At 40.3% G+C, this 25,904-nt stretch overlaps 1 protein-coding gene across 5 annotated transcripts in view; it reads left to right on the top strand.

Moving 5' to 3' along the window:
- FucT6 (alpha-(1,6)-fucosyltransferase) overlaps window positions 1-25,904 on the top strand; it is a 415,916-nt gene that overhangs the window by 278,175 nt on the left and 111,837 nt on the right. The window contains exon 1 of one of the 5 annotated variants that reach the window (XM_067155182.2): window positions 21,533-21,927. The exons of 3 other annotated variants lie outside the window; for them this stretch is intronic. In XM_067155182.2, coding sequence (XP_067011283.2) covers window positions 21,925-21,927 — 3 coding nt within the window. In that variant the 5' untranslated portion in view covers window positions 21,533-21,924. Of the gene's footprint in view, window positions 1-21,532; window positions 21,928-25,904 lie in introns of those variants that run through there. One more of the 5 variants, XM_067155181.2, reaches the window with a different exon arrangement.

Genomic DNA, 25,904 nt, shown 5'->3' with positions numbered 1-25,904 from the left:
CACGGCGTTGGCGAATGGCCCACTTCGTACCGTGATTTCTCAGCCGACAGTCATTGTAGAACGTGTTGTCGTGTGCCACAGGACACGTGTATAGCTAAGAATGCCAGGCCGCCGTCAACAGAGGCATTTCCAGCAGACAGACGACTTTACGAGGGGTATGGTGATCGGGCTGAGAAGGGCAGGTTGGTCGCTACGTCAAATCGCAGCCGATACCCATAGGGATGTGTCCACGGTGCAGCGCCTGTGGCGAAGATGGTTGGCGCAGGGACATGTGGCACGTGCGAGGGGTCCAGGCGCAGCCCGAGTGACGTCAGCACGCGAGGATCGGCGCATCCGCCGCCAAGCGGTGGCAGCCCCGCACGCCACGTCAACCGCCATTCTTCAGCATGTGCAAGACACCCTGGCTGTTCCAATATCGACCAGAACAATTTCCCGTCGACTGGTTGAAGGAGGCCTGCACTCCCGGCGTACGCTCAGAAGACTACCATTGACTCCACAGCATAGACGTGCACGCCTGGCATGGTGCCGGGCTAGAGCGACTTGGATGAGGGAATGGCGGAACGTCGTGTTCTCCGACGAGTCACGCTTCTGTTCTGTCAGTGATAGTCACCGCAGATGAGTGTGGCGTCGGCGTGGAGAAAGGTCAAATCCGGCAGTAACTGTGGAGCGCCCTACCGCTAGACAACGCGGCATCATGGTTTGGGGCGCTATTGCGTATGATTCCACGTCACCTCTAGTGCGTATTCAAGGCACGTTAAATGCCCACCGCTACGTGCAGCATGTGCTGCGGCCGGTGGCACTCCCGTACCTTCAGGGGCTGCCCAATGCTCTGTTTCAGCAGGATAATGCCCGCCCCCACACTGCTCGCATCTCCCAACAGGCTCTACGAGGTGTACAGATGCTTCCGTGGCCAGCGTACTCCCCGGATCTCTCACCAATCGAACACGTGTGGGATCTCATTGGACGCCGTTTGCAAACTCTGCCCCAGCCTCGTACGGACGACCAACTGTGGCAAATGGTTGACAGAGAATGGAGAACCATCCCTCAGGACACCATCCGCACTCTTATTGACTCTGTACCTCGACGTGTTTCTGCGTGCATCGCCGCTCGCGGTGGTCCTACATCCTACTGAGTCGATGCCGTGCGCATTGTGTAACCTGCATATCGGTTTGAAATAAACATCAATTATTCGTCCGTGCCGTCTCTGTTTTTTCCGCAACTTACATCCCTTTCGAACCACTCCTTCTTGGTGTTGCATTTGCTCTGTCAGTCAGTGTATGTTATCTCGACAAATATATTGCCAACATTTCCGTGTTCTTTATTCCTTATTTCGTGTTTTTTTCGCCAGTGTATTTTCTCTATCATTTCATAAGAAAATAAGGCAATGAGAATTAGATTCGCTGATTATTTTGAATTCATAATCGTTTTTATCATCGTTTGTTTTAAATTCTAGTCGGTGTATACATTTTAAAATTGTAATATTATCATTACATTTCGTTACACCTCGTACCATTCAGGGGCCGATGACCTAGATGTTATGCCAATTTAAACAACAAGCGTAATCATCACCATCGTATCAAATTCATATGTATCAAATATGGTGCAACAAGTCACCATAAGTTACAATCATTGTTTGAGCCAGAAATATCTTAAACATCATTTGTAGCGTATATATGATAAATTATCCAAAACAAGTCAATTAAGAAAGAAAGGCTTTCAAAGAGATAAGTCAGAAGTATGGTGTGGTGGCTAATGGGGATTCATAAGAATAAGGGTCAGAGAGAGAAATATGACGAAAGTCATTGTTAATTTTGTGGAGTTTATTGGAAGAGACGCTTCTATTGAAAGTATGTAGGGAGACTGATGTACTTACTGTTAAATATATATATTCTATAGAACTGTTACCTTATTAAACGAAGAGTGGATTACAACTGGAAGAACAGCAAATATTTTCTGCGGCATGGAAAATAAGGAAAATAAAAATAAATATCAAGGAACATAATGAAGGGTAAAGTGTCTTTTAAGTAAGGCATCTGAGAAGTAGTACTCAATCCTGAAGATGCCAGTGATAGAGTCGAATGAAAAAGGTTGTAAGGGACTCGGTACAACGTATTGGGAATTTTCCACTAACATCACCTTAGCCAAGAAATTAATTTCCATGTCATGCCATGTCATCATGGCCGATAATGTCAATATCATTTTAAGGCAACTATTAATTTACTGTAGGGGAGATTCAGCTAAATTCACACTCAGTATTAAGGCAAGATTGACAGTATGACTCATTTTGAGAATGATAGTCAAAATAATATTCATACACTGAAACCAATTTTACTTAGCCTACGCAAGATTTACTTAACTCTTCAGACCATTACTATAGTTTACTTTCCACTTCATTGTAATTGTAATATTTCGGCTAAATCCGCAATAGTTTACGTAATTCCGCAGCATGATATGGCAAATTCTGCAGTAGTCCGTGCATTCATTGCCGGGAACACAGCAAATAATACTACATGAAAGAAGTAATAAATATTGTAGGAGTATTCATGGTGAAGAAGCTTGTCTTTCAAACACAGTAAAGAGAATAAGCAGTGAAGTTTTTTACGCTATCTCCAAAGTGATCCACTGCACAATTATTTACCGTGAGTGTACAAGGTGTCTAGGGGCCGCAATAAGCCGATAAGACCTCCTCACCCTGGGGATCGCAGTAAAGTTATTCGTGGCGATCCACATAAACCTTAACAATGTTAGTAAGTTATTATTTCCCTCTGGAATCTAGTTGTTGTTTGAGTCATCAGTCCATAGACTGGTTTGATGAAGCTCTCCATGCCACCCTGTCCTGTGTTAATTATTTTTCTATGTAACTACTGCATCGTATCTGTTTGTCATATTCATACCTTGCTCTATCCTTACCGTTCTTACCGCATACACTTCCCTCAAAAAACAACTGAACAAGTCCTGGGTGTCTTAAGATGTGTCCTATCATTCTATTTCTTCTTCTTGTAAATTTAGCCAAACCGATCTCCTGTCATCAATTTCATTCAGTATATCTTCATTCGTGATTCGATCTATCCATCTCATCTTCAGCATTCTTCTGTAACACCAAATTTCAAGAGCTTCTTTTCTCTTCCTTTCTGAACTAGTTACTATCCATGTTTCACTTCCAAGCACTGCCACGCTCCAGACGAATGTCTTCACAAGTATATTTCTGTTTCCTATATCAATCTTCGAAGTGAGCAAATTTCTGTGCTTGTTTGTGCTAGTCTGCATTTTATATCCTCCTTACTTCTGCCATCGTTAATTATTATTTTACTACCCAAGTAACAATATTCATCTACTTCCTTTAAGACTTTATTTCCCTAATCTAATAGTTCTTTCATCACCTGACTGTGTTCGAACTGTACTCCATTAGTTTGGTTTTGAACTTATTTATTTCCATCTTGTATTCCTTCCCAAGATTCTGTCCATATCATTCAGCAATTTCTCCATGTCTTCTGCAGTCACAGATAAAATAACAATATTATCAGCAAATGTCAGGGGTTTGATTCCCTTTCCAAATTACTCAGTGATTTCCTATACCGCCTTTTCTATATAAACATTGAAAAGTAGGAGGGACAAACTTCTGTCTTGCTTCACTCGTTTCTGGATTGCTACTGCTTTTCCAAAGCTCTCGATTCTTACCACTAGCAGACTGACTTTTGTACAGATAATTCTTCTTGCTCGGTATATGATCCCGATCACCTTCAGAATCTCTAATAACTTGATCCAATCAATATTATTGAAAGCCTTCCTTTTCTAGATCTACGAACGCCATGTACGTGGTCTTGTCCTTCGTAATTCGATCCTCTAAGATCAGACCTAAAGTCAGGATTGCTTCACGTGTTCGTAGTATAAAATTGGTATTGAGTTTAATTATCTCAGTGCTTCTGAGAGAATCTAAATTAGTACCCATACCATCCATTGTTGCCTATTTGATTATTCTTCTTCTTCTTCTTCTTCTTCTTCTTCTTCTTCTTATTATTATTATTATTATTATTATTATTATTATTATTATTATTATTATTATTATTTCACAACGTTGTGCCCAACCAAGCAGCGTGATTGAACCTTTTTAGCAGAAAATTCGTTTTTTTCTCTTCCCAGAATCTCTTCATCCGCTCGCTATGATTTTTCTTCCGTTCTTCCGTTCTTCCGTTAATGCAGTGTTGGTTTTCATTTGTTTTAGCAAAATGATGTTTGTTAACCAACGTTCTAAAGCAAAGCCTGTCCCATACGGTTCTATTGAATTTTAGATTTTTTTTAAATTATCCAATTATTCTTTACTTTTAGTGAGGCGATGTGATTAAATATCCTTTTAGTGAGTCTTTCATTGTCCATTCTTTGAATATGGTCATAAAATTTCGCTCGTCAATTATTAGACGTCACCTGTATTCCACGACATTTCAACTTTTCAATAAAGTAAAGGTCAGGAGATCCAACAGATCGAACAGATAACCATACCAGATATAGCCTGCTTCCAAGAAAAATAGCAATAAAACGTAGCAAAAATTCAATGCCATACATATTTTTCTGTCTGAACTGATTAGGAGGCTGGTCGCTTAGATTCCCTAATGGGGGCGGCTATCTGTTGGATATTATCTCTCTAGAGTCTACCGGTATTTTCTCAGAATGCTGGTATAACTTAGGAGACCTTATTTTCATCAACACTCCTACGCATACCGGGCCAAAGACTTTCCTAAGGAGTTTCCTTTCTTGGCTTTTTACATTTTTACTTAGTGATCTGCCTCCATTGTTCAGGGTTTCGAATACGTGTAATGTTCAGGCGTAATTACATTGTTAAGATAGCCTTAAATGCCCATTGATTGATTGATTGATTGATTGATTGATTGATTTAAAATGTTTTAATTTAGCTTTGTTGTTGCACTTCTTCAAAGTGATTTTTTCGGAATTTTTAAGTTTAGAGACAAGTGTTTGAAATTATTTACCTGAGGGATTTTGCCAAACATAGTTACCAAGGGTAGTTTTCCTAAGTATCAAGGAGATCCTTCCATAGTGTACATACAGTTTAACTATATATTACACATATACACACACTTATGCTAAGCTTTACGCATAGTTATAAAAACACGTTAAATGGGAGGAAGAAGAAACGTTCATAAAATAACCCACAATAAAGCAAATTGTCTCAATGCATCAATAAAAACAGATTTAGTAGAACGTAGTAGTGACACACGGCAGGAATAGGTTACAGAATTCATGTGTTTACACTCAAATTGACCTGTCCAAGTACTGCTCCCAACATTTCTTTAAATACCGGTTCAGATAGGGTGCCCCTTAGGTCATTGGGCAACGAATTCCACGTTCGAATTGTACTGACAACAAAAGAATTATTGTAGAAGGTGTATCTGTGATTTGGTATTGTGAGGGTTAGGTTAGCTGCAGCTCTGGTTGGGATGTTATGAATGGTTGAGAGCAAGTTGAAAGAATCTGTTAGATAACAGAGTTGCCTGCCTGTATGTTATTTTGTGGAGTAGAAGCAACGATGGTTCATGTTTGTGGGTTACTGTAGTCACGTCCTAGTTCGTGAACCATGGGCAACGGCTGAGTGGCCTAGTAAGTGGTCCTGAGAGTCGGGATACCAGTTGCTATGGAATGGGAGTGGGCATCTCGGACATATTCTGAGTCCTGGCCCTCCTTGTGCTCAGGCGGCTAGGACTATACAATTCACCGGTGGCCCATAACCCGTTAGATGAGACATCCTCACTTGGACTATGTGCAAGTAGGGCAGCATCCTGCTTCATGAATTGACCGAGCTCAGAACACTTTAAGCAAGCCTCGGACCTATGGGAGTAATGGAGTCCCACTCCCATTTGACAGGCGAGGGACTCCTTGGAAACAACTTGGCGAACGAAATGGAATTCGATGGGGAGCTATCAATATTAATGCGGCTTATGGAAGAAAGAAGGTAGAACTGGCTGAGTCAGCAAAGGGGATGCATCTGGATGTGCTAGGAGTAAGTGATATCCGGGTAAGGGGAGATAATGAGGAAGAGATAGGAGATTATAAAGTGTACTTGACGGGTGTTAGAAAGGGAAGGGCAGAGTCTGGGGTAGGGCTCTTTATCAGGAATACCATTGCACGCAACATAGTTTCTGTTATGCACGTAAATGAGCGAATGATGTGGGTAGATTTGTCAGTGGGAGGAATTAGGACAAGAATTGTGTCCGTGTATTCACCATGTGAGGGTGCAGATGAGGATGAAGTTGACAAGTTTTATGAAGCATTGAGTGACATCGTGGTCAGAGTCAACAGCAAGGATAGAATAGTGCTAATGGGCGATTTCATTGCGAGAGTTGGGAATAGAACTGAAGGATACGAAAGGGTGATTGATAAATGTGGGGAAGATATGGAAGCTAATGGGAATGGGAAGCGTTTGCTGGACTTCTGTGCTAGTATAGGTTTAGCAGTTACGAATACATTCTTCAAGCATAAGGCTATTCACCGCTACACATGGGAGGCTAGGGGTACCAGATCCATAATAGACTATATCTTAACAGACTTTGAATTCAGGAAATCTGTTAGGAATGTACGAGTTTTTCGCGGATTTTTCGATGATACAGACCACTATCTGATCTGTAGTGAACTAAGTATCTCTAGTCCTAGGGAAGAGAAAGTGAAATCTGTCTGCAAACGAATAAGGGTAGAAAGTCTCCAGGACGAGGAAATTAGACAGAAGTACATGGATATGATTAGTGAGAAGTTTCGAACAGTAGACAGTAAGTAGGTTCAGGATACAGAAAGTGAATGGGTGGCATACAGGGATGCTGTAATAGAAACAGCAAGGGAATGCCTAGGAACAACTGTGTGTAAAGATGGGAAAAGGCGAAGATCTTGGTGGAATGATGAAGTGAGAGCAGCCTGTAAACGCAAAAAGAAGGCTTATCAGAAATGGCTCCAAACAAGGGCCAAGACAGACAGGGATTGGTACGTAGATGAAAGAAACAGAGCGAAACAAATAGTTGTTGAATCCAAAAAGAAGTCATGGGAAGATTTTGGTAATAACCTGGAAAGGCTAGGTCAAGCAGCAGGGAAACCTTTCTGGACAGTAATAAAGAATCTTAGGAAGGGAGGGAAAAAGGAAATGAACAGTGTTTTGAGTAATTCAGGTGAACTCATAATAGATCCCAGGGAATCTTTGGAGAGGTGGAGGGAATATTTTGAACATCTTCTCAATGTAAAAGGAAATCATCATCGTGGTGTTGCAAACAGCCAAGCTCATGGGGAGGAGGAAAATGATGTTGGTGAAATTATGCTTGAGGAAGTGGAAAGGATAGTAAATAAACTCCATTGTCACAAGGCAGCAGGAATAGATGAAATTAGACCTGAAATGGTGAAGTACAGTGGGAAGGCAGGGATGAAATGGCTTCATAGAGTAGTAAAATTAGCGTGGAGTGTTGGTAAGGTACCTTCAGATTGGAAAAAAGCAGTAATTGCACCTATCTATAAGCAAGGGAACAGGAAGGATTGCAACAACTATCGAGGTATCTCATTGATTAGTATACCAGGCAAAGTATTCACTGGCATCCTGGAAGGGAGGGTGCGATCAGTCGTTGAGAGTAAGTTGGATGAAAACCGGTGTGGTTTCAGACCACAGAGAGGCTGTCAGGATCAGATTTTTAGTATGCGCCAGGTAATTGAAAAATGCTACGAGAGGAATAGGCAGTTGTGTTTATGTTTCGTAGATCTAGAGAAAGCATATGGCAGGGTACCGAGGGAAAAGATGTTCGCCATACTGGGGGACTATGGAATTAAAGGTAGATTATTAAAATCAATCAAAGGCATTTATGTTGACAATTGGGCTTCAGTGAGAATTGATGGTAGAATGAGTTCTTGGGTCAGGGTACTTACAGGAGTTAGACAAGGCTGTAATCTTTCACCTTTGCTGTTTGTAGTTTACATGGACCATCTGCTGAAAGGTATAAAATGGCAGGGAGGGATTCAGTTAGGTGGAAATGTAGTAAGCAGTTTGGCCTATGCTGACGACTTGGTCTTAATGGCAGACTGTGCCGAAAGCCTGCAGTCTAATATCTTGGAACTTGAAAATAGTTGCAATGAGTATGGTATGAAAATTAGCCTCTCGAAGACTAAATTGATGTCAGTAGGTAAGAAATTCAACAGAATCGAATGTCAGATTGGTGATACAAAGCTAGAACAGGTCGATAATTTCAAGTATTTAGGTTGTGTGTTCTCCCAGGATGGTAATATAGTGAGATTGAATCAAGGTGTAGTAAAGCTAAGGCAGTGAGCTCGCAGTTGCGAACAGCAGTATTCTGTAAGAAGGAAGTCAGGTCCCAGACGAAACTATCTTTACATCGGTCTGTTTTCAGACCAACTTTGCCTTACGGGAGCGAAAGCTGGGTGGACTCAGGATATCTTATTCATAAGTTAGAAGTAACAGACATGAAAGTAGCGAGAATGATTGCTGGTACAAACAGGTGGGAACAATGGCAGGAGGGTACTCGGAATTAGGAGATAAAGGCTAATTTAGGAATGAACTCGATGGATGAATCTGTACGCGTAAACCGGCTTCGGTTGTGGGGTCATGTGAGGCGAATGGAGGAGGATAGGTTACCTGGGAGAATAATGGACTCTGTTATGGAGGGTAAGAGAAGTAGAGGGAGACCAAGATGACGATGGTTAGACTCGGTTTCTAACGATTTAAAGATAAGAGGTATAGAACTAAATGAGGCCACAACACTAGTTGCAAATCGAGGATTGTGGCGACGTTTAGTAAATTCTCAGAGGCTTGCAGACTGAACGCTGAAAGGCATAACAGTCTTTAATGATAATGTATGTATGTATGTATGTATGTATGTATGTATGTATGTATGTATGTATGTATGTATGTATGTATGTATGTATGTATGTATGTATGTATGTAGAAGCAACGAATGACAGCTACGACGCTGGTTTAGTTAAAGTCGGTTTAGCTCATGGAATGCAGGAGTTATACGATGAAATTTTGGAGTGTTCATTATAAAGCGGACGCCAGCATTCTGAGCTCTTTGAAGTCTACTAGAGAGAGCGCCACTTAGTCTGTCGTACACGACGTCATAGTAGTCAAACAGAGGCATTATTAGCTGCTGAACCAATAACTTTCTGACCTTGCAAGGAAGTACCTCCATTAAGTGATTGAAGGGAGAAAAATGCTCAATACCATATAGCTTCTTACGTGTTCTGTGATTCTGTCCAATCAAGGTGTTTTTGTCCAGTAATAATCCCAAATCTTTAACTATGTTTTCAAAAGGGATAATGACTCCATTCAACTTTATTGGAGGGATATCTACGTTCGTTAAATGATAATGGGTCTTGTATGTACCTCTCATTATAGCTTGAGATTTGAGTCCATAAAACATCAAAGGACACATTATTTCTCTAAATCTACCATCCTGCATTCACATATGAGAAAAGAGATAAAAACTTATTTTACAAAACTTATTACCGATAGCATACACTGATGATCAGTTGAATTAAATATACTTAGCTAGTGGAGCCCTGATGACAGCAGTGGTGCTGCGCGCCATGGACTCCACAAAACACGAGAAGTGTTGGGGAGCCGTACTGATCTATGACCGCTACATAGCCTCCCATAATGCATGGAGATTGGACGGAGTAGGGTCGAGGTAGCGCATATCTCTCTCAACAGCATCCTAGATGTGCTCAATAGGATTGAGGTCGGGTTGCCTTTGTGGGGCCTGGAAAACATCCTCATGTCCATGGAGTTTTCATCGAAGTAATTAGAGAACGATGTGATGGTCCGGTGTATTGTCTTACTGTAAGTACAGGTCTCCTATAGGATGTCGGCGGCGAACAAATGTGTGGACATGATCTGACAGCAGGTTCCTGTATCATTCGCCTGTGATAAACATCGCAGATGTTCATCTCATGTGAACATTCCTGTTTCGACGACACCACTACCACGACCACCAGTCTAAACTGTACCCCGCTAGCAAGAGGGATCTATTGTCTCACGTGCTTGTGCCATTAGCGTCTACCAGCCGGTGCCTCGACTCAACTGTCCAAGCGATCACGCTCCGAGAGTTCCTTTGTCCATGTCGGTCTTCGTGCCTCGGGACGATGGCTGCTCACACTTCTTTGTTGTCCATTGTTGAATTCGCGAGTGATCAGTTGCACCGTTGCCCGTCTGTCTGGTCTTACAAACCGATTTAGCCCACGGTGAACCTTGTCGTCAATTTGTTCAACACCACGGCGGTTAACATTGGAGGCGATGGTTTTTCCCAATCCACGTTCATTCTTGACACGGTGGCTTTTGGAAAGCCGAGTGCGTGCATGACTTGGAAGATGGATCGGGTTTTGCCTCTGACACAATCAAATACACTGGGATCTCGTTTCTTAACCATCCTGTCCTCAGCTGTTACTTGCACGACCAATACAAGGTCTGACGGCATCGTAGTCACGTGCCACGTCGTACTGTTTCATTCGCCAGGCCGATCACAGCTCCAGTTTGCCAAAACCGTAGCTCTCTCAAATTCAGTTACTTATCAATGTATAAGAAATCATCATTTAAAACACTGCAGTCTTTAAAGTTCCACTTCCTACCTGTTACGTGCGATACCGTGATTTGTGAGTCACTGCGTTATTTTATACCGTGATGATTTTATATTAGTGATTTTTAACCGTGACGTGATCACAATCACTGGACCCGCCCGTGCTGCTTGCTATTTGTAGCTTGTGATCACGAGAGGGCCTTGAAATTGTGACTGTCTCTCTGTGCAAATGTTTATAAGAAAATCAGCCACTAAGGTTTCATTTTGGTTGCAGTACTGAATACGACGGTTGTCAATTTACTTCTAGGCGTACAGACATACTAATTTTTGCATCTACGTTCGTTTTTTTGGACATGCTGATAACCAACCAATATGTAAAAGAAATATGTAGTAGAGCCACGATTAGAAACGGTAGTGTTCTGTACCGTAACCGACTATTTGGTATGTGGCTAAAAAATGAAACTCAACACATTTGTCTGGCACAAGTGAAAAATATAAGGATGGATAACTCTATTCTAAAGTGAGGTTAGGGCTACCACTGTACCTTACTCTATTTTACAGATACAAAATCATTAATCACTTCGGAAAATATAGAGGGATCATATGATCCAAAAGTAAAAAGTTAATTTTTAAAAGAACAGAGCAAATAAAATACATAAATCACCACAAAAATGCCAATGAAACATTATTTACACATGTTTGTTAGTATTCTATACGAATCCCGTGAATCACGATGTAATTTGAACGCGCGCTTAAAAATACTATCACATTACCTGTCAACATGACGATTTCCTAAAACTGGTATGACAAGATTTAAGTTATTTTTATGTTAAGAAGAAATGTGCTCATTTTTTGTCAATACTTTATACTTACAATCTTCGCGTGGGTACCATTACGTCTGCAGATGTCGTGATATCAGGACTGATCACAGTCACAGTTTATGTAGTAACATTCACGAGGTCGGTATATAAGGGTGCGCTATAAGCACAGTGGAAATCACGGCTGATAACAGTGACAGCGTAGGAAGTAACAGTCGTTACTCGTGATTTTTAGATATCAGTGAAAAAAATCACAGTTCGTGAAATATCATCCATCACTATATAATCCGGCGGAATTGACCCTTATTAATAAACAGGGAAAACTGCCCATCTCAGGAAATGCTGTAAACAGTGGTTTCGATGCACCAATCAGTTGATATCGCATATCTGCGCGTGCGCATCTCCCGAGTACGTCGCTGTGTCATTACCAGGGCCCGGAGTTTTAAAAATGCATATGCGCATATGAAAATGCATATTTTGAACGTTGGTGCATATTTTGAGCGTTAGTGCATATGCAGACATATTTTTCTCTTATGCGTGATCGGTTATCTGAGATTTCTGAACGAAATGAAAAATCTAATGAACTCTATATGTTGTACATCCCTTGGCATCATAAGAAACCTTGCCTGATCAAGGAAAAAGCTTTCATTGTCGCAATACAAGCAGGTAGACAGATAATGACGCTTTTCACAATAGCGATTTCCTTCTTTCAGTAATCTGCCGAGGTTTGCTTAACAAGTGCGTTCATCTGTTAACTTGCTCTTCGTCTACTGCAGTGTTTCACCAGATTAAACTGAAAAAACACCTGAAGATTTTGCCAGAAGAATGTTCCGAACAGTCAGTGCCAGTGTTCAAGTTTACCCACTTACATCCGTCGACGTAGAACGATCATTTTTAGCGTATAAATTAATTCTGGCCGACAACAGAAAGTTGTTGACTCCTGAAAACATTGAAAAGCTGTTGAAACCTGCTGGCATGCATCATTTTGCAAAGAATTAAACATGTTTATCAATTTAACACCGAGTTAAAATTAAATAATATGTCTGGTAAGTGTATTTTGTTTTATTTTTAGTGCATATTTACAACATTTTTAGTGCATATAAGCATGCAAAATTTCTTAGTTTTTAGTGCGTATGAATCCGGGCCCTCGTTATTACGTGCGAGTGAGTGGGAGAGAGAGAGAAGCAGACGTGTTTAGTGACCAGTGGAATGCAACACAAAATGGTACTCACGATAAAACGGCGCGTGTTCATTGTCGAGTGTTATGTGAAGCACGATTCGTAGAAAACCTAATGCGGAACTGTTTGCGCAAGAATTTAAGACTGGAAGTGTTTTGGCAAAACGTCCAGCAAAGTCTGCAATGCAAACCTAAGTGGCAGAATGGCGTGAAACGGTCTATGTGGCGAATAAAAACCGTATCTATCCGCAAAGCGTTCGAACACCATAAAACATCGCTCGAGTGAAGGAAAGCCTGGAAGGAAGTCCGACGAAATCTCAAGGTCGTTTATCTTTGCAAGTGGGAATTAAGAGATTTACTGTTGTGCATGCTTAAGGTCTGCAAACACCAACGCGGGATCCGAGAGCGGGAACGATCCCGTCGCGAACTATTATGAGTACAGCGGGATATGGATCAATTCACACCGGTGCGTCACTCTCCCGCCTATATGGCGGGATTGCTGCGAACCATTTTCAGTTCACAGCATGCAGCGTTTTCCCGCGTCCCGCATTCATTGTGACAGTAGCAATGGCGACTGAACTGTTGATAGAGTGCGTTAAGAAACATCCAATGCTTTACGACATGAGTAATGAAGGTAAAATAATGTAAGGAAGAAAGATATGTTGTGCGATGAAATAGGAAAAGAACTGCGTATACCTGGTATATATTCTTTAATTATCACTGTTTGTTTGTGACTTTCTTTTGCACACATTTCTCCGTTCGTAAACTTCCAGATACATGTAAGATGTATACTAAAACTATATATACACTGTTGTTATGCATGCCAGAAAACTCCACAAATTTCTCACGATCAGTGAAGGCTACAGCGAGTGCTCATCGTGCATCATTGACAACATTTTCAAAGGCTCCAAGTCCTGATTCCGGTGGATCTAAATCTTTGTAATATGCTGAATTTTCTCTCGAGAAATTGTGCAGAATGCACGTTCTAATGATTAGCTTAGCTGTGTCCACATGAACGTCAGTGGGTCCTGTGTGAAGACAAAGACGAGCTTCGCAGCGACCGCGAGATTGTAGGTGTCGCTCCCGCGTCCCGCGTTGGTGTGTGCAGAACGACGAACTTCGCAGCGACCGCGGGATTGTAGATTTCGCTCCCGCTTCCCGCGTCCCGCGTTGGTGTGTGCAGACCTTTAAAAGCGTCCAGACGAACCTTCGCGTATTGAATGGAGTAGAGTCAGGACTTTTGCATTCTCAGTTTTTCATTTCTTTAGATGAGGCCATTTCCAGCATCTTCTGTGATTTTCATTAATTAAGAAGGGTCAATCCCGCGTCAATCCTATTGTAGATATTTTCCCGGCCAATTTTATTTTGGCCACCCGGTAGTAGCACACCCGCTTATAGAGCTGATAACAAATTTCAGCTCATCTCAAAGATAAATGAAAACTTCTATCACGTGTGAAGTCAAAAGCTTTAAATATAACCTCACGTGATTGAAGCTACAAGTGTGGAAAGATAAGAGAAACGAGAGCGATGTGCGTGCGAGATAAGCTTAGCTGAACAATCAATACATCGTCGAGCGTTCGCAGCATACGAGGTATAGGTTGCTTTATTAACACATAAACCCCATTTGTTTTTGTTTTTTTGTTTTGTTTTTTGTTTTTTGCTTAAATTTTGAAGCAGTCCTTAGGTTGTCAGAACCGATTTGTTATTTCCATTGTTGTCCAAAACCTGTTCAAACCTAAGTGATTAATGTTTAAAACTTGTCAGTTGCGGAGTGTTACTAATTGTTCGAAGATCGCGGTGTTTTCAAGTTTTCTTAGTCTTCATATTTTTAACAAGCTTTCTTCTTCTTCTTCTTCTTCTTCTTCTTCTTCTTCTTCTTCTTCTTCTTCTTCTTATCATTTTCCTACAGCTTTTCCTACACCTGTGGGGTCGCGGGTGCGAACTGCCTTGCACATGTGGATTTGGCCCTCTTTTACGGCCGGATGCCCTTCTTGACGCTAACCCTATATGGAGGGATGTATTCACTATTGCGTGTTTCTGTGGCGGTTGTCTGAAGATGATGAGGAGAGTGTTGGGCCGGATACATATACCCAGTCCCCGAGCCAGAAGAATTAATCAGAAGCGATTAAAATCGCCGATCCGGCCCGGAATCGAACACGAGGCCCTCTGAACCGAAGGCCAGTACGCTGACCATTCAGCCAACGAGTGGGACATATTTTTAACAAGCTGTAAATTATAATATTAAAGAATAAATCCGCACTCCCCGATATTATTTTGTTTGTTAATTTAGGTGACCACATTCCTGAGAGTCGAAACTGAGACCAAACACCTAACTACCGCAAGACCTCTTTCTACATAGTGCAGTGCAAACAATGCTCAACAGTCATTGTCCGCAATGTTACTGAAGCTAACGACAGAATGAATTAAACTAAATCTATATAAATAAAATCGTAACGACCGTGTGTCTGTACATTGACTATTTTGGTGAAATTTTCGTACAGTTATCCGTTTCAGGTGTAGTAATGACCATCTGCGTAAATTTTTTAGCTTTGGTGTCTGTCTGTCTGTCTGAGTTCTTGTAACTTGAAAACTACTGGATATATTTCTACCAAACTGCACATTTAGAATCCACCTGCCCTTGGGTATGTTTTACGGCAAATATTGTTTCTAAATCCCTGAATTGACTGGGAGTTTATACGGAACCGAAACCGTGATTTTGCACTTCCACAAAATATACACAACTACACTTAATGAAAATCAATTTGTAATTTTTTCATGTGTATCATTTCATACGAGTAATAATAAGAGAGATGTCATTAATGGGCTGTTTTACAGGCTGTCATGTCAGTTCAAGCCATTTTACTCTTTTCGGTAAAACAGATAATACCGTGCGAGTTGGTCGTGCGGTTAGGGGAGCGCGGTTGTGAGCTTGCATCCGGGAGATAGTGGACTCGAATCTCACTGTCGGCAGCCCTGAAGGTGGTTTTCCGTGGCTTCCCATTTCCACACCAGGCAAATGCTGAGGCTGTACCTTAATTAAGGCTGTGGTCGCTTCCTTCCAACTCCTAAGCCTTTCCTATCCCATCGTCGCCATAAGACCTATCTGTGTTGGTGCGACGTTATCGTCAACGATCTGTTTCATGAGTCTTGAGCCACAACGCCAGTCCCGGTTTCAAATTGACAATAATATGTAACCGAGAAGTATGGAGAATTACGCACAACTTCGAACCAGTTACTGCACCGTTCAATAAACTGTGTGATCGTCCCCATTCTGTCTCCACTTTGTTCTGCTTTGTCATACTTCACGTTACTGCCATGTGCTTTCGTAGACGAATATCTGTTTAACATGCCGCATTAAACGTTTGAATACAGATATGTAACTTCACATAAATTCATGAAGGAATCGTGAATCGATTACCAATTTCCGTGCGAAGGACCGGTACATATCTAGTAATTAATATGATACTTTTATTAACACACATCTAATATTGAACTAATGCCTGTTGCTCACGGTAAAATTTTCTGTTAAATTTATTGTACAATAATTTAATTTTATAAAATTTCTGTTGCTCACGGTCAAATTGAAGTTTTATAAAACCTTTGATAAAACTTTTCATAAAATAGGACATGTTCTATTCCGTAAAATTAATTTTACGAAACGAACCAATCAGCGAAGCTGACATCACGAAGATGCTGGCGCTACGTTGTGAGAAGATTGCGAAGCTCTATTGTAAACAAACACTTCTTTCTAAAATGGCAGGATCCGGGTGGACTAAGGAAGTGTTTTACTGACGAATACCAGAAATATCCTTGTTTGTAAGAAGTTAAAACGCCACTTTACTACAGCAGAAATGCAAGAAGAGAGGCAAAAAACACAATCGCCGAATTCCTATATGAATACTGGTCTTCTAACCTCAACTAATTTTCGACCAAGGACAGCAATCCTCTAACTTCTTCTCTTCTTTTGATCCAATCCCGAGTCCAGCATTCCCTGGCATTTCTTTTCTTCCTTTTTACCACTGTACAACATATAATTCCAGCTAAAGCAACAAGTTTTGCTTTGTTTGTGGGAGCCATACCAAATACTTTAAAGTATTTGGCCATACTCTCAAACACAGCTGATTCTTGGTTTAAAAGTTTATCGATAGATAGCAGCACATACACATCTTAGTTCAAAAGTAAGTTCATAGATGGCCATCCTGATGTTTCCACGGATTTTATAAAATCATTTTACCGTGAGCAACACAACTTGTTTTCACCAAATTTTTATAAAATTAATTGTACAACAAATTTTACGAAACATTTTACCGTGAGCAATAGGCATAATAAACACTGTTAGAACATGGATGGTCATAGTACCGTTACTTAATACTGTCCCCAGTGACTATGGAAGCTAGCTACTACTGTTTCACTTCATAGTCATAGAGATCTGTTCAGCCGTATAATATACAGTACATACGAAACCGACGTTCTTCTTTCTGTCGATTACTATGATTTCAGCACGCTTATGGGAGCCCTCAGATAAAATACTTCGAACTTGCTTGAATTTTTGTGACAACTGGCAATACAGTTCTGGACCCTGTGGTGTCTGTTGCTTCTCAAGAGATCCCCTTTCGCAGTAGAAACCAAAGAGATGGGATAGGATTTCATTCTCGTTGTAGTGACGGAAACGGGTTTCCTGTCTCTTACCAGGGTTGCTGTAGACTGCGACGACCATGATGATAATTTTTAATTTTTTAAAATGTTATTAGCTTTACATCCCACTAACTACTTTTACGGTTTTCGGAGACGCCGAGGTGCCGATTTAGTCCCGCAGGAGTTGTTTTACGTGCCAGTAAATCTATCGACACGAGGTTGACGTATTTGAGCACCTTCGAATACCGCCGAACTGAGCCAGAATCGAACATGTCACGTTGGGGTCAGAAGTCCAGCGACTCAACCGTCTGAGCCAATCGACCCGGAAATGATAATAATGATATCCGTATCGGTGAATAACAAGAAGGGATTGTGCAATGATAGTTATTTAAAATATGGATTTAATTCATGGGATGCTTAAGCTACAGTGTAGTGTTTTTCGAAAGTATGCAGCCATCAAAGTTAGTCCGACACTTGGAAAACAAACACCTCTTAAAACCAAATCTCTGGAATTTTTTCGAAAGAACAAACAACATATTTTGCTATCTTGTTTATTTTGTATTGTACAACATGTTCAAAAGAACATTAAGTAAGCAGGGATGTAAATAATAAAAGAGAGGATACATGTTTGTCCTAAAATATAACCTCTTTTAAAAACCAGGACTTAAAATATCTAATAATGGGTAAAACAGGTATAAAACTATTCTTAGATGTAATTATATTTAATGTACGAGGGTTGATCCGTAAGTTATGGAATCTACTTCTTACCCCATAAAATTGTTGAACATGGAAAATCTAATATATAATGTAAAAATTCTGCGAAAATTCATCTCGTTTCATTCCCAACCCCATAGGGAATCAGGACAAGGTTTGGATATATATATATTTGTAGCTTTCTGACATGTACTTGGTAATGCTACCACCAAATATAGCATATGTTTAGGAATTTCTATGAGGGTACGAAGCATCAAAATAAATTAATTATCGCTACCGGACGCAATCTACTCGTACTTTTTTAAAATTAATTACCGACTTAGAACTATATCTAATGGACTGCTTATTTATTTATTTATTTATTTATTTATTTATTTATTTATTTATTTATTTATTTATTTATTTATTTATTTATTTATTTATTTATTTATTTATTTATTTATTTATTTATTTATTTATTTATTTATTTATTTATTTATTTATTTATTTATTTATTTATTTATTTATTTATTTATTTATTTATTTATTTATTTATTTATTTATTTATTTATTTATTTATTTATTTATTTATTTATTTATTTATTTATTTATTTATTTATTTATTTATTTATTTATTTATTTATTTATTTATTTATTTATTTATTTATTTATTTATTTATTTATTTATTTATTTATTTATTTATTTATTTATTTATTTATTTATTTATTTATTTATTTATTTATTTATTTATTTATTTATTTATTTATTTATTTATTTATTTATTTATTTATTTATTTATTTATTTATTTATTTATTTATTTATTTATTTATTTATTTATTTATTTATTTATTTATTTATTTATTTATTTATTTATTTATTTATTTATTTATTTATTTATTTATTTATTTATTTATTTATTTATTTATTTATTTATTTATTTATTTATTTATTTATTTATTTATTTATTTATTTATTTATTTATTTATTTATTTATTTATTTATTTATTTATTTATTTATTTATTTATTTATTTATTTATTTATAGTTTTCCTTTTTACATTTCTTCATAATCTATTACATTATGCTCAGAAATACAGTGTTACATGGCGAAGTGAATGTAGCTTCGGTCATACTAAAAATATAAACACACTACCTAAATAATACGGCTGATTGAATTCAAAAAGTTCTGGAGGGCGGGGAACGATCGAGGGGATTCCTCTTTGGATCATACCCACCAACCTACTCAAACACAGTAAAGAGCTTGTCTTCTACAGTGAAAAGTAGTTATTTTTATTTCATTGGTTTTTGTATCGGTATTTGGCTGAAAAATCCGTACGTTTTGAAGCAAATTAAAAAATTCCGTTGGCCTTCTGACCACAACTTGGCAGGTCAGATCCTGACTCAGTCCTGTGGTATTTGGAGGTGCTCAGATACGTCAGCCTCGTGTCGGTAGATTTACTGGCATGTTAAAGAACTCCTGTGGGACTAAACCCCGGCACGTCGATGTCTCCGAAAACCATTGGCTTCTCCTTTCTCTCTCTGTGTCCTCAGCTGCGATGTTCCTTGGCTTGGCCTGTGACTTTTCGGCTGCATCCCTCACTCCCGCAACCTTCTTCCTAAATGTTGTGAGAACCCCCTCCGGTGCGTACTTGCGGGGATCATCTTACCGTGATACGTTGAGCGTGGGCAGTTAGCAGACCCCGTCATCCGTTTTATCAAATACAGTAGAGACTGTATTTGGTTTTATGACGGATAGTGGTTTGTTTTATCGCATATAAACCTAGTGTTTCATATTAGTCTTTGTGTTATTGTTCTCTACGTTTGATTAATTTGACTGTTTTAGTTAGTGCCTGTATATTGTAATGTGTTTCTTTAAATAGTGATTTGCATGATATATGATTGCATTTTAAGGCAATGTCTTATTCTACCATAATCTATCATCTATCAGTTTACCGAAAATGAGGCATTGCGAATTAGATCCACTGATTATATTAAATTCACAATCATTGTTCATTTTCATTTGTTTTAAATTCTAATCAGTAGATACATTTTAAATTGTTAATTATCATATCATGTCGTCCATCTCGTACCATTACGGGCCGATGTCCTTAGATGTTAGGCTCCTTTAAACAACAAGCATAATCATCATCATCATCATCATCGTTGTTCTGTCCTGCATCTCTTCCTCCTTGACACCCACTTCTGCTAGGTCCTTGTGCACTTGTGTAAGCCACCCAGGCTTTTTTCCATTTTTTGTTGCAGAAAAGGACTTGAATGGGGATGCACTTGGACTTGTATGTGTCCTGGCGTAGTCTGAAGGCCATCTCCATCCTCCTCGCCCTCTCTTGATTCATCCTTTTCATGTGTCCATAAAAGATCATTCTTCTTCTCCTCATTGCCGTCGTAACTTTTCGATGGTTTTTATATGAATTCCTGGTTTGATCTCCACCGGAAAGTATGTTCGTCATTTTGCAACTTCTTTCGACGCAAGATTTATCGAAGGAACTTCCTTTCTCTTTCTTTAAGGTCTGAGTTTGCCACCCTGCTCCATAAAGGCACTCAGTTTTCACGACTGTGCAGTAGTGCCTTAATCTCGCTTGAATGTGGATGGACTTGAACTTGTAGGTGTCATGGCATAGTCTGAAGGCAATCGCCATCCTCCTCACCCTCTCTTTTAATGCCTCCTTTCCATTTCCATTGGGAGAGTTTCTCCCTGGTATTTAAATTTATGAACGCAGTGGATGCCCCCAAACTTGGTTACACTTCTCTCCGTGTCATTTGCTTTGTCTGTTTTTTGAAAGGAAATTCTAAATCCTGTTTTGGGCGCAACATTTTGTACTTTAACTTGCTTATTGGCTGTGTGAGTGTTGTCACGTCATCTGCGAAGGTTAGACAGTCCAACATGAGGGCTTTCTTCCCACAACCAACTTTACCCCATTCTGAGTTTCATTTTCAGTCATTGCAAATCTCAATTCTCCATTACTTTTTCTTTATATATATTGCTTTACGTCGCACCGACACAGATAGGTCTTATGGCGACGATGGGACAGGAATGGGAAGGAAGCGGCCGTGACCTTAAGGTACAGCCCCAGCATTTGCCCGGTGTGAAAATGGGAAACCACGGAAAACCATCTTCAGGGCTGCCGACAATGGGATTCGAACCCACTATCTCCCGGATGCGAGCTCACAGCTGCGCGCCCCTAACCTAAAAAATATCTTTTCTAGGGTGCAATTAAAGAGGAGTTATTATTATTATTATTATTATTATTATTATTATTATTATTATTATTATTATTATTATTATTATTATTATTTCGTACAGTGTCTCGCAGTGAGTTCAGTGATCTTGCGAACGTGCAACATCCATAGGTTATGGAATTGCCTGTTACATCAGCGATTGGGAAAGCCTGGGGCACAGTTCACCGGCAGTAGAATGTTAGAAGAAGTAATTATCTTCCTCGTCTTATCAAAAGTTATTTCCTCTCAGTTGATTATACACATGTTAATTGGGAAAGAGCGAGAGACTATGTCGCCTGCAGTTCAGAGCTCAAATAGCTACGTTCTTCCTCCTATTGGTAGATGATGACATGACCGAGAGATGAGCTGGCATGTGCTGGCTTTCACTTACTCCCTCAAGGTTCTCACCGCGGTCCACTGTTGTTCCTGTTCGCTCAGTTAGCGCTCGGTCGGGTGAATGGAGTGGACGTCCGCAGACCGTAACTGTGTCATAACATGGAGATAAGCGGAAACAGATAAACAATGGACACTGTGTTCAAGGTTTGATGATAATTATTGTAGTTCCCCGTGTCGTGTGAATGTGTTCTGTGCAAAATGTTGCTTTAATTGACGTTTTGTTACATTAATATGCAACGGTGTACTGCGTAAATATAGTGGTTTCTGTGACTTGCTCTAACAAGTGGTGAAGTTCACGGCTTGTGCATCAGATTATTGTGTGTGTGTTTCTAATAAATAAATAGATAGGATAATATTGATTCTTCATTGAAGAGGAATGTAAAAAAGAAACAAAAGAAGAAGATGGTAAGAACATTTCTTTAAATCTGTTAATTTTAAATATCCATCAAGTATGTGCGTATATTTTCCATAGGTCTGGAACAAACCCAAAGGAATCGTCTCGTGCTAAAAGGTCTTTAGTCATTCAAATCTAATTTCGAGAAAGAAAGAAAGAAAGAAAGAAAGAAATGTATTGTACTTTTCTCATTATTTAACTGACCAAATACATTACATACGCTTTACGCCAACAACAGAACCACATTGTTACTCAAATGAACCATTACTGACCTTATTTAGTCTGTGTGAAGTTTTTAGCTTCTGTTAGTAGACCAGTACATTATTTCTTCCCAGAGTGTTGATGCTTGTGTTGGCTGCTTGCTGTACATCCTTGTGTATCCCGAACGATTTTACATCGTGCGCAGAGGAAAATACTCAAATGTCCTTAATTTTCTTTGTGAAACTGTGCTTACATGTGTACTTCTTAATCCCGTTACTTGATACGGGGTCGGGGATGAGATGACACGAATTATATCGATGGTGCGCCAGCAATAATGGTTCGTATCTCCCAATGCTCTTCGTACCCATTATTGTCAAGACCGTTCACACCTCCCAGCCACACACGATTATGCAGTCCATCAGAACATTGTTCGTTGCGTTCATTTTCCCACGCCAAATATGAAGGATAATGAACCTTAATCGTACCGTACTGTAATTGCGCACTCCTACAGTATAATGCATTTAAGGTTCAGTTTCCTTTACAGAGCCTCCGTGGCTCAGGCGGCACCGCGCCGGCCTCTCACCGCTGGGCTCCGTGGTTCAAATTCCGGTCACTCCATGTGAGATTTGTGCTGGACAAAACGGAGGCGGGACAGGTTTTTCTCCGGGCACTCCGGGTTTCCCTGTCGTCTTTCATTCCAGCAACACTCTCCAATATCATTTAATTTAATCTGTCAGTCATTAACCATTGCCCCAGAGGAGTGCGACAGGCTTCGGCAGCCGGCACTATTCCTATCCTCGCTGCAAGATGGCGCTTCATTCATTCCATTCCCGACCCTGTCAGATGACAGGAAACAGGCTGTGGATTTTCATTTCATTTCCTTTACACTTTAGTAAAGGAAAATGTAGTAGTGGCGATTGGGAATTAGAAGTAGGAGGGCAAAAAATTCACAGAAAACAAAACGTACCCGGGTTTATGGGAAGTAGTGGGTGGCGGGGGGTTATACATACAAATTGGGGAAGCTACAAAATGGTTTCTTTTTATGCTTTCTGAGCGAAATTCGACTGAGAGGTACTGGTTGACAGTTTATCAACTTAAGGGCGGTAGCAGTAGTTGTTTGAGATTTTGACTACCCATTTATTACAATTAAATACAATTAAAAGAAATTTAGTGTTTGACTGCACTCTAATGAACTTCTTTTTTTGCTAGTTGCTTTACGTTGCACCGACACAGATAGGTCTTATAGCGACGACGGGATAGGAAAGAGGTAGGAGTGGGAAGGAAGCAGCCGTGGCCTTAATTAAGGTACAGCATTTGCCTGGTGTGAAAATGGGAAACCACGGAAAACCATCTTCAGTGCTGCCGACAGTGGGGTTCGAACCCACTATCTCCCGGGTGCAAGCTCACAGCTGCGCGCCTCTAACCGCACGGCCAACTTGCCCAGTACTCTAATAAACTAACAGACACTAAAGAGACTACCAGACTGAAAAATGCACGCGGCAAGCGGGTGAATCATACCTCAGTGCCCATGACCTTGCCCAAAAAATTATATTCCCCCGCTACCCTTCCCCTCAGCACATGCAAAGTCTCCACTACTTGCTGTGGCGCTGTACAAATCGCTTAGCCGCAACGAACGACATTTTGTGCGGATTTCCGCTAATAATTTTGTTAATAAAGAAAGAAAATAAAAGAAAGGATTAGCTGATAAAACAAAAAGGCTTGTACAAATTGATTTTTTAAAATTCCTATAATTCCCAGTTTCGTCCGTCCCTCGAAGTGGGGGGGGGGGAGGGCAATTGCCCCTCACGCTCCCACCCCCTAATCGCCGCTACTGGGAAAATGAACGCATATCCATGTGCGGCTCGGAGGCGTGGCCAGTCTTAAGGAGGATAATTGATCGGAAGATGGCTTTTAGTGCCGGGAGTGTCCGAGGACATGTTCGGCTCGCCAGGTGCAGGTCTTCTGATTTGACTCCCGTAGGTGACCTGCGCGTCGTGATGAGGATGAAATGATGATAAAGACGACACATACACCCAGCCCCCGTGCCAGCGAAATTAACCAATGATGGTTAAAGTTCCCGACCCTGCCGGGAATCGAACCCGGGACCCCTGTGACCATAGGCCAGCACGCTAACCATTTAGCCATGGAGCCGGACGATCGGAAGATCATTGTGGGACAAGAGGTATTGCTCGCGCATCGTCCATGTGGCATGTTTTACGTCCGGATGCCCTTCCTGACGCCAACCTCAGTTGAGCAGCTAATGAAGAAATGAACGATGATGAATGAAATTGGTTAAGGAGGTGAAATAAATCGGTTTCGGCCTATGAGTAGAAATTGCATTAGCATTTGCCTGGAAGCGAAAATGGGAAAACGCGGAAAATCATTCTCAGTGCAGGTGGTGTTCGAACTCATGCATCTTCCGTGTACAGAGCTTGGCTCTGAAGCCCCGTAACGCATTAACACGTGCGGTCACTCCACTCGGTCTTGTGAAACTGTACTTAAATACTTCTATTTGTATATTTTACAGGAATTCGTAAAGTGACGGTTATTCTGAGTTCGGCCATTCTTCAATAGGCCTACTAAACCCGAGATGAATAGTTCAGGCGGTTGAGTGCTTTCTAAGTCCAGCTTGGCAGGTTCGATGCTGGCTCAGTCCGGTGGTATTTGAAGGTATTCAAATAAGTCAGCCTTGTGTCTGTAGATTTGCTGGCACGTAAAAGAATTCCTGTGGGGCAAAATTCCGACACCTTGGCATCTGCGAAGACCATAAAAATGTAGGGTTTTTTTTACAATTTGCTTTATGTCGCACAGATATAGATAGGTTTTATTGGCGACGATGTCCGACTCGTTGGCGGAATGGTCAGCGTACTGGCCTTCGGTTCATAGGGTCCCGGGTTCGATTCCCGGCCGGGTCGAGGATTTTAACCTTCATTGGTTAATTCGATTGGCCCGGGGGCTGTGTGTTTGTGCTGTCCCCAACATCCCTGCAACTCACACACCACACATAACACTATCCTCCACCACAATAACACGCAGTTCCCTACACATGGCAGATGCCGCCCACCCTCATCGGAGGGTCTGCCTTACAAGGGCTGCACTCGGTTAGAAATAGCCACACGAAATTATTATTGGCGACGATGGAATAGAAAAACGTTAGGAGTGGGAAGGAAGCGGCCGTGGCCTTAATTAAGGTACAGCTCCAGCATTTACCTGGTGTGAAAATTGGAAACCACGGAAAACCATCCTTAGGACTGCCGGCAGTGGGGCTTGAACCCACTATCTCCCAAACCCCCACAGCCGTTCACTGGGTAAACATAGAGTTAGTGGAACGTAAAACCAGTGATTATTATTATTATTATTATTATTATTATTATTATTATTATTATTATTATTATTATTATTGCTCCGGGGTATCTGTGGAACGCAGAGGTGAAAGTAGGTGCCGGGGTGAATGGGTCTAACTACAATGTCAAGAATTAAATTAAAACTTTAACAAAGGATATATTTTCTCATTATAAAAAATAAACTTAACAAATTCCCACAAGGGAAAAATAACAATCAGGGACAATGCCAAACTAGAAACCAGATTAGAAAAAATCCAAGATTCAGAACCTTAACTCTTTGGGCTTTAAGCCCCCAAGTTTTACAGTATTACAAATGGAAGAAGAATTACTTGGTTAAGGGCAGAAATCCCCAATTCACGGAGCACTTGCTCCCCAAAATACAATTTCTAGCCTTCTAAAGGCACTCTTTACAATTACAAAACTTGAGAAAGAGCTAACAGGCT

This window comes from Anabrus simplex, chromosome 11, assembly GCF_040414725.1.
Source record: "Anabrus simplex isolate iqAnaSimp1 chromosome 11, ASM4041472v1, whole genome shotgun sequence".
Classification (NCBI taxonomy): domain Eukaryota; kingdom Metazoa; phylum Arthropoda; class Insecta; order Orthoptera; family Tettigoniidae; genus Anabrus; species Anabrus simplex.
The sequence above is the reverse complement of the archived record's forward strand: the minus strand, read 5'-3'. Positions and strand labels throughout refer to the sequence as shown.